Source organism: Alligator mississippiensis, chromosome 14, assembly GCF_030867095.1.
Source record: "Alligator mississippiensis isolate rAllMis1 chromosome 14, rAllMis1, whole genome shotgun sequence".
NCBI classification, from domain to species: domain Eukaryota; kingdom Metazoa; phylum Chordata; order Crocodylia; family Alligatoridae; genus Alligator; species Alligator mississippiensis.
This window is the reverse complement of record NC_081837.1, coordinates 2,614,157-2,628,547: the sequence shown is the minus strand read 5'-3', so window position 1 is coordinate 2,628,547 and position 14,391 is coordinate 2,614,157. Positions and strand designations below refer to the sequence as shown.

Sequence of the window (14,391 nt, the reverse complement as noted above, 5' to 3'; positions counted from 1 at the left end):
TTTTAACCTGGCTGCTGCAGTCACTTTACAGTGACACTACAGAACAATACCACCCAACAACCACCATCTTTACAAAATGAATGCTGCTGCTCTGTCATCTAGGAACCTGAGCTCCCCCCATCCCTTTTCAGCCTGTTTCCCCTAAGAGGTGGCCATGATGAGCAAACCCCCATCAGCAAACTTGGTATTTCCAATTACACTGCCAAAACCAACAGGGAATGCCAAAATGTCAGACCATTCAAGTGTGTGTGGGGCGGTGTGGGGGGAAATGCCCATTAGATTTCCTGAACTGGGCAGTTTGACCCAGGAAAGTGGATGGGCCAGACATTCCAGTTACAAGAGCAATGCAGAGAGAAGAGTCAGGACTGAAGAAGTGGAATTTCCCAAATCCATAACCTGAACTGTAAATTCAGATTCTTCAAACAAACGGCTTGAAAATGAAGTCTACCTCATCTGTGTTTCCTTGCACCCATTTCTTCATTGCTTGTGAGAACATTGATCCTAGACGTTGAGAAAGAAAAAGCAAAATAAAACAACCAACCTCAGCAAGGCAGTTTTAACTGTCGTCCCTGAAAGAGCCCTGCTGCTTTTCTGAGCCAGTGGCTGGAAGACTCGCTGCTGCTCATGCTGAGGCAGAGGGAGGTCGAGAGGGGGGGTGAGGAGGAACAGCCTGGAGAGTATGTGGAGAACCTGGCTTTAAGGGGAGCCAGGATGCTCCAGGCACAGAGCCAGGCCCATTCCTCTCTCTCAGCATCCAGTCAGAAGTGCAGAGGAGAAGGACTGCAGGACCAGGTAGGAAGCCTAGCCAGCAAAGCCTGCTATCATTTTAAGTTTATAGCCACAAGGGATTTCATTATCAGCTCGGCTCTTAACAGCTTTCCATTCCTTGTTAGATTCCATCCACCACCCACCTCCCCCCGAGACTGTCCGCCCTCCCCAGCGAGTTTAACTGGAGCAGGAAAACAGGATGCGTCTGAAGAAAGGCCAGATTTCCTGCCTTTGCAGAGGATGATCCCTTGAGCACCTCTCTATGGCTGCCAAAAGCAGCAGCTCTGATCCCAGCCACCTACAGAACCAAAGAAGAAGAAAAAAGCAAAACCTTTTGATTTCTTGACATCAGGCTCTGGTTCAGACTCTCTGATAAACTGTCCGAGGTCACTGACTCGCCCAAATGTCATTTTCCTGCAGTAAGGGGCAGCAGACAGAACTGGTAGGTTAGCCATAAAGTGCGATACAGAACATTACTCATTAGCAAAGCAAGGAGACGAGGCGGCGGGCTGATCCCGCTAATTTTGTGAGCTGGCAACGCTCAATACTCCACCTCGCTGGGAAGTGCTGAGGAGCCCCTGGCAGAATTACTACCCAGTGAGATCCACTTTGAAAGGAAAAAAGACAGGTCCTTCAACTGGGGGTCCCAAAACCAGTGCACATACCACTTCTGGCTTTCAGGCCTCGTGACTGATACTCAACTGTCCTCCTCTCCTGGTTTAAATGAGCTGGGCCGGGCCTGTCCACTTCCCACCCCCGAAGGTCAGTGCAGTGGCACTCAAGTGGGTAAGAGACCAAACTCCACTTGCACTATTTAAGGAAGAGGCCAGCTGACTTTGGGCAACGCATCCAGTGTTCGGTTACCTTATGTGGCTGGCTAAAAAGTTTAACTTTTCTCCTCAACCCGATTCTACTGGAACGCGGCAGCGCTACAGCTATTTACACACACGCCTAACACAAGACACAACACGGATGGAACAGAGGTGAAACAGGCTGGAAAGAATAAAGACAATGAACCTTACCCTGCATATGTTCGTTGATACAAAGTTTCTGGATCCAGACTTGCAGCATCTACAATTATTGCTTCATCAAAATTTTTCAGGATTTTAACATTAGCCTTTTTGACACTGGACTACAACAGAAATTCTAAATATTAGTGCCAAATGCAGAGAACTAACAGCCACTTAGCACATGCGACATATTAGCTCTTTTACACGCTATGAGAGAGCCTGACAAAATTTCTAAGTGGGCACACAGATTCCTCAGCCTCCCACTGCACAACACATGGAGCCTAACATCAGTCTGACGTTGCTTTTAAATGGATGGTGGGGGAACAGTTATATGAACGGATTATAAAAAATGCCAAACGTACAATGTGCGTGTCAACAAATGTATATTTAAAGATGCTTTTAAAGTATAGCTAAGTAGTTGTGTGTGCGTGTGCACACCCTCATTTCCACGTTGAAGATACAGAGCTCGTTACCGCCAAAGCTCTTAGCAACTGAACTAATTCCTGCCCTCTACTTGGTAAGCATTTGGATTATCCGCAGATAATGAGACAGGCTTCCAGTCAAACACATTACGTTCCCCCATGTACAGAAAACAGCACTTTTACTTTCCAGGCTGGATAAATTCAAGTCAAGAAAAAAAGGATTTAAGTGACAGCTGGAGAATATACACGTGCCCTGACCCACTAACATGCTGAACCAGAACTGAAGCTTTAGTGGCAGCTGCCTCATAATCAGCTAATACGCAGAGTTTCTGTGCTTGGTGTATTTTAAAGTAAAGGTACACAAAAAATCTGTTTCTAGAGACATACCGCTTTGTAATAATTACTTTACTATTTACACGACAAAATGCAACATTTTATTTATTTCTGAACGCTCTCTTTAAGCAAGTTAAATGGCAGAGACTGGCTAAGGCCCACCTGGTTGTTCTGCTTAGCCCATCTGGCAATGAAACTTTTCAAAAAAGAAGATCCAGCAGGCCAGCGAGTTGATCCCCTCCCCCCCAAGCTAAGTGATGCCAAAAATCAAAGAATTAAGAGCAGGTAACTCAATTTCTAGTTTGAGACCCTGTCCAAGACAGCATCTGCAATGAAGTCAACATCAATACAATTGCCTTGGTTAGGCAGACCGGGACTCTTTTAGCTGGGTTTGTCCGAAAATTGATTTCAATGTCTGCAGTGAACTCACTTTCTGCTTCCCTGGAGTCCAGTGCTATATACTGCCCCGTCTGATATTTGAATTCCGCATGTACAGAACTAAAACTATGTTAGCAACAAGTCCAGGTTAGAAGCGAGTCAGGACAGTTCCTTCGGCAACTTCCGGGTCTGGACCCCTATACGAAATGCCGCCACTGGGGTGGGGAAGCCAGGGGTGGCATTAATGAAGACAAGGGGAAAGCTCAAGTTGAGCTACAACTAGGCTTTCACCTATGGAAGTAGCACTGAACACAGTGGGGAGACCTAATCACTCTCCAAAGAAACCAGCCAAATAATTCAGCTGCACTCACCTCTATATGGCTCAGAGAAGAAGAGAATTAAACTAGCTCTATTCAGTGATCATATTCTCCTAAAGAGCAGTGGACCTTTATATCCCTAAACTTCACAACAGAAGCTACGGTATCTTCAGCTTTACCCAATGGAGACAGAACAAGTCCACTTATCAGCACCACATGACGCAGCTCATTACAAGCACGTTCCTCCCAAGACAGAGCAAGGCACCAGAGCTGTTTTTCCAAGTCAGGAGAGAACATAATCTTTTCCTACCAGTCCAATCAACATATCTGCCTACCTGGAGAAAGGCAGCACAAGATCTACAGAGACAGAAAACCAGGAACACCTGCTGTGCTAGAAGATAGCTTTGCCCCTGAACACCCTGCTTAATTCCTACACTTTTAACCCATGCCTATAAATAACAACTTTATTCCAGTGATTAATATCCTATTGCAGACACAACCTAAGACACACAACTCGCACTGTTTAACTGTATAGCAACTGATTCAGAGTTGGCAACAGAAGTCAGCATTTGCCAACAGCTACAGTAAGAAAAGGAAGGCTGGGAGAAAGCACAGTGCTGCAAACTGGGATTGTTGGAAAATAAATTGCTGTTTCTGAAGACAACGTTATAACCACTATTGTGCTAGGAAGTGTTCCCCACTGCTTTCTAACTGTGTTTGTTCCTTCAGTCTTCAAGAATAATTTATTCTATAGCCATGTATGTATTTTCTACCATCTTAAAGCGATGCATGAGCGGTAGATTTTAGAAAATGGCACAACACTGCTTAGGTTTAGCTCTACATACTGCATTGTATTTTTAAAGTAATTGCTTTTATTGATTTTAGAAAGATGTGAAAGTGGAAGCAACATTTTCTACTGTGAGAGATTTTAAAAGGGTAGACAAATGTTAATGTGAAACTTATGCCACATGAAAATGTCCCCTTAACACATGCCAGTTTTGATATCGTAACAGAATACTGACTACATCTGGTATTAGGATGGAAGTAAAGAAATCCCTACCTGGGAGGCAGAGCCTTCAGGGCCACCTGTGTGAGAGTCATTGTCAGGAGTGCTATGAGGGCCTTGAAGAGTTAGTGCAATATTCCCTCCTGCAAATTCATCTCCTCGTACTGAATGGATGAGATCATTCAAGTATTTGTAATAGAGGTTGCTGGACAAGAAGCCAGGTAAAAAAACCTAGAGAAACAAAGGGAGTTTCTTTTATTGATGACAGGCGCAGAAGATTTCATTGGATGGCTAGCATGACACTCTCAGGACAGAGAACGGACATCTGACCATACTTAGAAGCTAAAGGCTTATATGGTTATGGAAGTTATTAGGAGAATGAGTCCTTGCATGGACCTTTAACTCACAGAACCAAAGGTGCCCCCCACCCAACTCATTCAGAAATAGCAGCTGCACTACTCTAAATTCACATTATACTTCAATGTGATTTAAATGTAAAATCTCTCTACTATTAAATTCTTGTTTCAGTCTCTGAAGATGTTGTGCATTTGTCCCTTGCAAAAAGTCTGGCTCTACCCTAGTAAGATGAAACTTTTTTGCTACATTGCTCATAAATTTTTAGCAGCTCCAAAAAACAAATCAAACCACTATCCACTGGATTTGGATATGCTGAATAGTATCAGATATGCTGCAGCTACACAACTACCAAGACATTAAAAAGGACCTCTTAATGACCAACTGTTGATGTTTGAACAGGACACCTTCTATACGTCGCATAGGTGGACAGAGGCAAAACAAGGAAAGGAGCATGTCCAGAGGGAAACAGTTTATCAAATCCATTAGCTTGCAGGACAGTCTTCTTTTTGCTTTGACCACTTAAAAACAGAAGTGACAACGCACTCTAGCAAGTTGAAGGAACAATCCTAACCAACCAGTTTGCTCCCAAAGTGATCAACTAAAAGACCAGACAAAAATTAGAAAAGGGGAAAGGCAATCTATGATTGATACTCTGGCACTTCTTTCAGCTTCCAAGGTTTTCCGAAAAAGTACTCTCACCTTCTCCATGGTAGTCCAGGCCTGCCGTAAGGGAGTAGTAAAACAGTTCGGGAGCGGGCCTCCTTCCCTGCAGATATTGGATTCAATTTCTAATCGCACAGAGTCATCAAACCCAAGAGGATGCGTAGCTTGAAGGGAGAAGTACCTGCAGCACAGGAGAGTGGAAGAACGCAACACAAAAGGGTTTCCAGACTTTTCAGACAGGCAAAATCTGTCCTTTCCACCGACCGCGATCAAATCAGGTTATGGCCGCTAGATGGTGCTGGCTTCAAAATGTACAACTGAAAAGTCTAGGGAAAAAGATCCTTGAAGCAAGGACACAAGTTGTTCTTATCCTCACCTAATGCAAGAGTAAACGGAATAAAGTACATTATATGATGACTGATGGGCAGTGCGGCATTCACAGTATTATAAAGCAGAAGATGGAGGCAGGCAAAATCCTTAAGAAAAACTTTTACTTGATTTTAATTGTGTCATTAAACAACTGATTTCAGGGATTTTGAGGGCACTGTTAATTAGAAATTGGTACAGGACAGTTTCCTCTTTTACTAGCTATCAGCCCCCCACCAGAGCAGGAAATAAATTCAGCACAGCTTGGGGTCAGGGGTAACGCCTTTAAAACAAGCCTCTTCAAAAGCACCTTTGATTATTTTTATTCAGTTAGGTAATTACATAGTTAAAAGCAACATGCAAAAGGGAAGCAGATAGGTTATATGGCTGGGGCCTGGTTTTGCTTCTTTATTACATCCAAGAAGTTTATTTTTCCCCCTTTTTCTTTCTTTCTTTCTTTCTTCTTCTTTTTTTTTTTTTTAAAGAAATAAGTCTTCTTGGAAAATCTTTTGAAATAGCAGAAATAAATTTTGTCCTACCCGTTTTCCTGGAGGACTCCTAGGAAGATTAGTGGGAAGCTCTCTCAGCCTTCTGCTGAAAGAGGGAGGGTGTCTGAATCGTTATTAAAGAGTTTCTCTTTCACCAGTATATCTGAACCCCCTTTTACCCCTTTCAAAATACAGAACAAATGCATGACTAACAAATCCTTCCCCTCCCACTGCCCAGCACTTCAGATATTGTAAGGTCACAGTTTCGACAAGCACCCAGAGAGTCCTTCAGCAAAAATGAGACAGACAAGAATGACTATTCTTATGTAATGAGAAGAACAACTGAAAACGTTTCTCAAAAGCTTTTTTTGCATGACCTTTTTCATTCCTTATGCTCAGTTTCACTAAGCACACACTTCGGAGGTCTTCTCAAAAAACAGGCTTTCCAAGCATGCATGTCTCACCCTTTCTACACCAAGCATCCAAGAATGCTAGATGTACTTGGAAATGGATCCTTGTATGCGGGGTGACGCATGCAAGCGCAGGATTAATCAGAACAGGGTTGTGGAAGCAAACAACCAGGAGAACGACTCACTTGTCATATAAGATCATGGCATCGTTCTGTGCCTCCTGACCATCATACTGGCCCTTTTTGGCAGCAAGCTGAGACTGGAAGTTATCTGCTGCCAACCAGAACTGTAATATATTAACTGCATCTTCCTTCTCCATGTACTAGAAGGGAAATTAAGAAATATGAAATAACCTTTACAGGAAAATTAAAGCAGAGACTTTAGCCAAGAAGTAGAAGGGGAACACAGGAGACCTGCTCCCTTTTCAAATTCACTTTTATTTAAAACATAATTCATGCATATACAACTGTTATCAGGGCAGATGCCATGTAGGCTTCTGGACGCTCAGATGTATTGTTATACAAAGCAGGGATTAAGTCTGTCTACATATGTCAATTAAAAACACAAAGCAGAAATCATTAACAAAAGAACAGGCAAACACACTTCACTGTTTGGCTCACAGATGATTCTTAGTTGATTACAAATACCTGTGTCAGACTAAAAAAGACAGAGGAACACAGAAAATCATCTTACACTGTGTATAACGTATCTCAACAGAACACTGAACACAGCATGGCATCCAGGCATCCTACCCTGCTGCTCCAAGATATGAGCCCATGTCGCCTGTACCGCTCACTACCCTATTCAGGCAGTTTTGCCCTGTTGGCATGCTGCATTCCCCAAGCCTAGCAGGCAGTGCCACTCTGAAAGCACTCCAGATTCACATGTTCACCCTGCCACATTTTGGTCTGACGTTATCCTCATATGAACCTAGAGGCTTTGGACTTGACACCCACAATGACCAAGACCAGCAACCTGCCTCAGGCATCTAGTCAATGCTTTACTGGGCAAAATAATTAAACGGCTAAAAGCCCAGACAACAAACTATTCTTCCCATTAACAGCTTAATTAAGGAGATAATGGTCTCACTCTGTTATAAAAATTCTTGGTACTTCCAGGCTCTCAAAGTGCTTTATTGATACTGAGACTACTAGCACCTTATGTGGCAAGAGAATAAATTATTGCAGGCAAAGCCTTGCTTCAAAGCAAAGAGACATTGCTACAATGGATTACTTTAACTTGGAGAAGAAATGTGTGAAGGCTTAGTCTAAAATCCATAACAAAAGTGAGCAGGTCTGCAACAACTGCACAGATGGACAGGAAGCGGTTTACTGCAGTTTTCCCCAGAACACTCATCAGTGTTTTCTAGTATGCACAGCTCTCTGTTCCAGCTTTTATAACATGCGTGGCTTTACTGTACCATACCTCTGAGAAATAGAACAGTGCTGATTCACAGAAGAGTATGTCAGCCAGGTAAACAGTCCCACTGGTCAGCACCTCAATCTGGTATTTACAGAAGTGGTGACTTCGCAAGAATTCACTAAAGTGCCTGCGCGTGAACAGAATAATAACGATCAACTATCAGGAACCAAAAGCAGACACGACACTTCATAAATAAAATCTGATCCTTGCCCTCAAACCTCTTATAAATTGAGCAGACAGAAAGCAGGTGAGTGCATGATATCGGTAAGAATTGAAAGAGGCTAAGTTTCTAGGTGTGGCATTTAGTAAAATCCCTCACCGAAACAATCGTGAGAATGTACTGAGCAGGAGAGGAGGTGTTTTTTTGCGTGGAGACAGACTGTTTCAAGTCTAAGGGCACCAGGCAAATGACTTGGCATAGTTAAAATCTGTCCCTAATGTCTGCACATATGGAGGTATACATCCTTATCTTTATGGAAGTGCTTTTAGCCCAAGAACACACATAACGAAACCAAACCATGAAATCAACTTACTCTTGTTCCATTGCATTAAACACTATTGACTGTGCTGTAACAAAGCAGTTAGGATCCACTTGTCCATCTTCCCCACAAATCTTTGCTATAAAAGAGACCAGACTGAATTTAGCATACATTTGGTTTTATTCAGCTGAAAGACATGAGTGGAAATAAATCTATTTAAAAAAAAAAAATCAAGTTCAAACAAACTGGGATTAGCCAGTTCTAACAGTGCAAATATAAGATAGTATATTTTATTACACTATAAAAACTATAGCGCTAAAGTTGTTCATAAAATAAGAAGAAAGACCTTGCTGACAGGGACTCAGCAGTTCCAGATTTTACTCCTGGCATGGTGAGGCACACATTCCTGTTTTCTACCAGTAAACTGGAGATTATAATACTTCTGCAGTGCAGAATGGCATTAAGAGGGCAAATCCATTCGTGTTTGTGAAATGCTCATATGCTAAAGCAATAAGCAGCAGCAGGATCAAGGGATTCTGTGGTATTTCAGTATATTTTACCAGCTTTTTATTGCTGATGTCATCAACCTATAAGAAAAAGCACTTCTGCTGGCACAACAAAAGTTCTGGGGCACAACCAATAGCTTAGTTTTTGGGTTGTTTTCTTTGAAGTGAAGGGGGCAGGGAAGGCAAAATTAAAATACAGTGGGGTTGAGCCAAATCTTCAATGTTAAATGGTATGTTCTTACCCACTATATCATTTCTCATTGCTTCTGTAATAGGAATTGGTTTAGCAGCATCTGGAGAAATATATTTGGTAAAAGTATTAACTGCGTCCCGTTCTATACCTAAAGGGAGGAAACACATTGAGCTTTAAATTTATTGATATAGAGGGGAAAAAAAGGCAAGCATTTGCTTTTCAGAACAGCAAGAACCCAATTTAAGAGTATCCATCAGTCCTCTCATCTTTCCTCCGCACTTCATTCACTATTTCACCCTCCTAATATCAATTTTCATCATAAACAACCCTGGCTCTGCCCAGATCACATCATGCTCCAGGCCACCAGAAGGAATATTTTGGGGATCAACTGACAGAACAAAATAGATATACAACCCTCAATACCTATCAGACAGGCCAACAACACTGCAACAATGGCACGCCAGTACCTCATATGCATGCTTCAGAAGTAAGAATCCCAAGAAAACTCCCAAGTTCTGGCCCTCAGGACAGCAGGGCAGAAAGCTGCTGCATTACTGTGGCATTTTAGCATTTTTAATGGAGGTTCTCTAGTAAAAAGATCAATACATTCATCTTCCGTTTTTCATCAGTGCTGTTGCCCCAAACTCGTATAGAAAGGGAAACTTACTGAAATAATGAAAACATTACAGAATACCACCTCTGAAAGAAAATAGTCAAAAAAAAAAGTTTCATTACCAAGCCATGCAATGTCAGACATTTCTCTTTAGCTTGGCACTACTAATACAAAGTGCATTTGCTTTTAGCCTCAGAGACACAGCTTGCTTAAAAAGTCTATTTCTATTATTCAAAAATGGAGGCAAAGAACCCATAAATATAACCAATTAAAACTAGACTAATTACTCAGTTTGAATAATACAAACAGCCGTAGATCTATTTTACAACCTTCTATTTCACTGAGGTGCACTGCAGGAAAAACAGTTTTGTTATTAAATACATAACCATAAACGTATACTTTCATTTAACTCCAGGGAATTTAAATATAAATCCAGTTTCCCCAGATCAAATGAATTTGGTAGAGCATTTGCGAGAAAGCAGCACTGAACTTAGTTTACTTTTTTTGACACGCCTTTCTATTGGCAACTGGAAATTATTCCAAAATATAAATTGGGGTGAACGGACCATTTTACATGTTCTTGCTGTTCTGAGACTGGTGCTATGTACAAGCTTCAAGTACAATAACAGTTCTTCCCGTTGTACAAAAGAGAAATATATTTTTAATTGTAATGAAAATATTTACATACAACGACCTTTTAACTAGTTTTTACACTTCCATTTAGCAAGAGGTCAAAAGAACCCCATAACAATACTTTGGGTTTTCTACCAATCTTGAACATTGCCTGATGTTTTTGTCATTATGCCTGAGGCCCTCTAGGCTGCTTTAAAAAAGGTTCAGTTCCTGCAATTTTTTGTTCCAACAGCAACTAGAGGCCTCAATCAGGATGAACATAGTAATATTTTAGATGCTGTAGAGATATCTGAGAAATGCTCCCAAGCCCCAAAGCCCTTCCAGCTTAACTACATGAGAAAGGGCAGAAGCAAGTATCATGTAAAATCCAGTATTTCTCTCAGAGAAGATGAGAAAAGGAGCCTAATGATATTGGTGCATACAACCATGGGTATGGAGTCTCTCACCCCAACACCTCCCACATGCCCCCATGCAATGTACAGCTGGGCTACCACTGCAACGACTGCTTCATTTCAAAGACTACCCGGGTAGGAACAGGGACTCTAGCTGATGTCAGGATGCAATGGTGTTGGAGTCTGTTTGACAGCATAATATGTAAATACACAGATTTTTTTGAAGAGCCTGGCTTATTCCAAAGATGCAAGTCATTTAATGTAAATGCTCACCTATGCGGCATCTTAAAAGTTCCTGTTTTCAAAAACATACATTTTTTTCAATTCTTGCTACCGAGACTATATTCTAAAGGTGGAACAGCTGAACAGACCTGCAAGAATCCACTCTCTTTTCATCACAATGGTTTCCAAGCCCACCAGTGAGGGCATCCTCTTGTACTTTCAAGAAATGCTGTTTCTTAAAGCGATTTGTGTTCGTTATAAGGACCCTTTAGTTTCCTCTCCAAACACATGGCCAGCCGCTCCCTCCCCCATCAATGGAAGGCACACAAGTCCATGAATACCCAAGCCACCCATGAATCTACAAGCCAGATCTCTTAACCTTAAGACTGATCCACCCTCCAATTTATGCCATCTCCTTGGGCGAGTTGCTTTTGTAGGAAGCAGAGCAAGCAAGACTAGAAAATCCACAACTTGGTCATTACGAATCTGAATTAATGAATCTAGTTCAAGAATCTGAAACTTTGATTAAGGAGTATGTAGTATCCTTCTTCTCTGCTAATGTGACAAGTTATTAAATTGGCAATGAGTTAGCCGTTTTCTTTAAGCAAGGTGAAATGTGTGTTGGCAAAGTACACGAAAGACATTTAGAATATTTTGTGTCGTTCCTACAGGTTTACTCACCCTCTGCTTGAGCGCACGTGACTGAGGAACTGAGCATGCACGAGATTAAGTGACACACTTACTTTTCATTAGTTTTCCTGACAAGTCTTTTAGTGCAGAAGAGGGGCTGTTTCTGTTTGATACTGTAAGCTTGGAAGGCTCTTGTTCAGCTGGAAGAAAGTGGGTCCCTGCCTCAGATTTTCCGAAATGAAGGACACCGGCACTGTCACTATGCTGGCTTGAAAGCAAGTGGTTCTGAACGTTGCTAGTTCTATCATTCTTGGTTGTTGCCACTCTTTTGCTCAGGAGCAGATGGACTGTGCCAGAATCCTCCAATCTTTCATCAAGCAAATCAGTTGGAGAAGATACCGTGGCTTCCAGCTGTTTAGAGGGAGACACTGGCTCTGCCAGCGAACTCTGTTTGATGGTGTTCAAGCTATGTGCTCTGATGCGGGACCATGATGTGGAGTGAAAGCTTTCAGCCTCTAGCCAGAATTTAACCAAATGTTCCATTCTACGCAGTTCCATAAACTGGATAAAATAAGGGAGAGCAACACTATCTTGCAAGACTTGTTCAAGAGTCTTTGAAAGGCTTGATTTGGTCTCTTGAGCCTGATAATTCAGACACGATCGCCCTAAAGAAAACACATCAAAAGAAATTAGAGCATTATAAAACTGCCGTTCTGGTACCTAATCAAAATGCACTAGCAGAGACAGGGCTTCTGAGGCCCCACATAAAAGTTTGAGGGAAAAAGCCTCCCCTACCAACCAGCAAATAGAAAGCAGAGTGTTGTACCACTTTAAAAGCATTTTCTACCTGACCCTATTCTTAGATGGACAAACATCTGACTGTTCCACCAGCGTACCAAGGACCTGTGCCCAAAGAGGCCTTACGTAAGTAATCCCAGGCATGCAGCAAGGGGTTGAGAGATCATGTGAGGTAGAAGGGAAAGCCGATCTGCCCACGCTGCGGTTTGCTCCACTTCCCACAACCCACATCCTATGCTTGCACGCACTGCAAACTGACAGAGCCACTCTACCCATCACCTTTACTTTCCCCAACAAAACCCAGCCTGCGTGTACAAGTCCTTAGGGAATCTACGGACAATACTTCAGACTGAATGTGCCTCTGTTCACATGCTGCGCCATCATTCATTAGCACAACCGGTATATAATGGGCAGTACATTTAGCAGCATCACAAGAGCTAACAGGATGCTTGCTGAACATGCCTAGCGCAATGAGGAAACCGAACAGAAAAATCCCTTGTTTTTTGGCGGTGGTTATTTTACTTCCAAATGCATCTAGCTGGTGAGATATTGGTAAGCATTCTCTTGACTTGCTGGGCAAATCTCACCACGTTTTGCCTGCTGCATATAAACAGCTTGCTTCAAAGAGGTTAGTAAGCACTCTCCAAGATTATTCTTCTGGGCTAGTTTTAGGTTAAAACAAACAAGACATTTTTACAATGGGTGCCTTGCAAAGCCAGCTGCTCTGATGTTGCTGCAGTGGCCTCTACTACAGATTCATGGCCGGCGAGCTGCAAGCTCCAAGCCTCAAGTGTAAAACATACTAAGCTCAAAATAACCTAGTGGTAGTGGACTGCAGAGATGCTACGTATAGAATATGCAGAAGGCACGACTGACTGTAATAACCAAGAGCAGAAATCTTACCTAAGTCTCCAAAATGAGCAGCCTCCATGTGACTCGGCTGCTTCTTAAGGGCAGCTGTCCGACTGCTAGAAAAAGAGTCCATGTTGGCGGAGATGGCATTGATCGCCACATGGCTTGGTCCGGCAGCCTCCAGCAAGGCATGGTTTCTAGTGTTTCTCTGAGGGGAATGTACTGGTATTGCAGCTGGAATCAAGACAAGACCGATTAAAAAAAGGGAAAATATGACCTTTTCTGTGCAGCGCTGCATGCTAAATATCAGAGAACTTGGAAACTTTGTTCAACTCTATCCTTCATATGAAAGCACCATGTTATTGCTTCATGGCAGTACTTGCTTTGTTTGGCTACAGTAAACATGCCAGAAATAAGAGGGCTTCTCCACATTAATAAGATCCCTTAAGTCTGAGTATAGGAGAACCTGCCTTCCCCATCCATACTTGTTCACAGATAAGCCAAAGACTCCAAATTGAAGTTCATGTAAGGAATAGCAATTCCCCAAATCTGCCCTGTTCATTTACAAGTGCTGCCACACTTGTCTTAGGTTTTTCCAAGAATGTGACAATACAGTGACATCAGCTACGTCATTCAAGATGTGCAGATCTATTTCTCTTCCTCCTTGTGAAAGCTTTTAACATGGCAAGACTGCCAACACTATGAATCGTCTATGAACTTTAACAAGAATATTTAACTTTTCCAAAATTCTTTATCTTTGATTGCTGCTGGAGAGTACAGTAAGCAGCAACAAACAAAGAAAATGATATGCAAAATGTAAGTATTAGTTTCAAAAACTGCTGTAGTCCTTTTCAGAACAATGTTCATGTTGGCTGCCTGAATCTGAGCAGAAATAAGACAAAAGTCAGGTTCCTATCACAAGCATGCATTTCTTTCACAGGCCTAAGCGTCTTACTGTTGAATGGCTATAGAGAACACACACACTCAAACAGTTCTGCAGACTTTGGAGATAATAAATTTAACTAGGATGCCAGTCTAGATGGCCTTTCACCTCCAGACCCTGGTGGAGAATAGAAAATCATTTATCCAAGCTCATTACCACCTCAGGGAGCCAATTCCTACCAATTCATTTT

General features: G+C 42.2%; 1 protein-coding gene across 1 annotated transcript in view; it reads right to left on the bottom strand.

Moving 5' to 3' along the window:
- Nucleotides 1–14,391, bottom strand: part of AKAP10 (A-kinase anchoring protein 10) — a 29,468-nt gene that overhangs the window by 2,879 nt on the left and 12,198 nt on the right. Inside the window, exons 3-13 of the mRNA XM_006265467.4 lie at nucleotides 13,310–13,492; nucleotides 11,722–12,273; nucleotides 9,168–9,266; nucleotides 8,474–8,558; nucleotides 7,944–8,067; nucleotides 6,704–6,840; nucleotides 5,291–5,435; nucleotides 4,289–4,465; nucleotides 1,791–1,900; nucleotides 1,100–1,182; nucleotides 449–501 (exon numbers count right to left, since the gene is read on the bottom strand). Coding sequence (XP_006265529.1) covers nucleotides 449–501; nucleotides 1,100–1,182; nucleotides 1,791–1,900; nucleotides 4,289–4,465; nucleotides 5,291–5,435; nucleotides 6,704–6,840; nucleotides 7,944–8,067; nucleotides 8,474–8,558; nucleotides 9,168–9,266; nucleotides 11,722–12,273; nucleotides 13,310–13,492 — 1,748 coding nt within the window. The remainder of the gene's footprint in view (nucleotides 1–448; nucleotides 502–1,099; nucleotides 1,183–1,790; nucleotides 1,901–4,288; nucleotides 4,466–5,290; nucleotides 5,436–6,703; nucleotides 6,841–7,943; nucleotides 8,068–8,473; nucleotides 8,559–9,167; nucleotides 9,267–11,721; nucleotides 12,274–13,309; nucleotides 13,493–14,391) is intronic.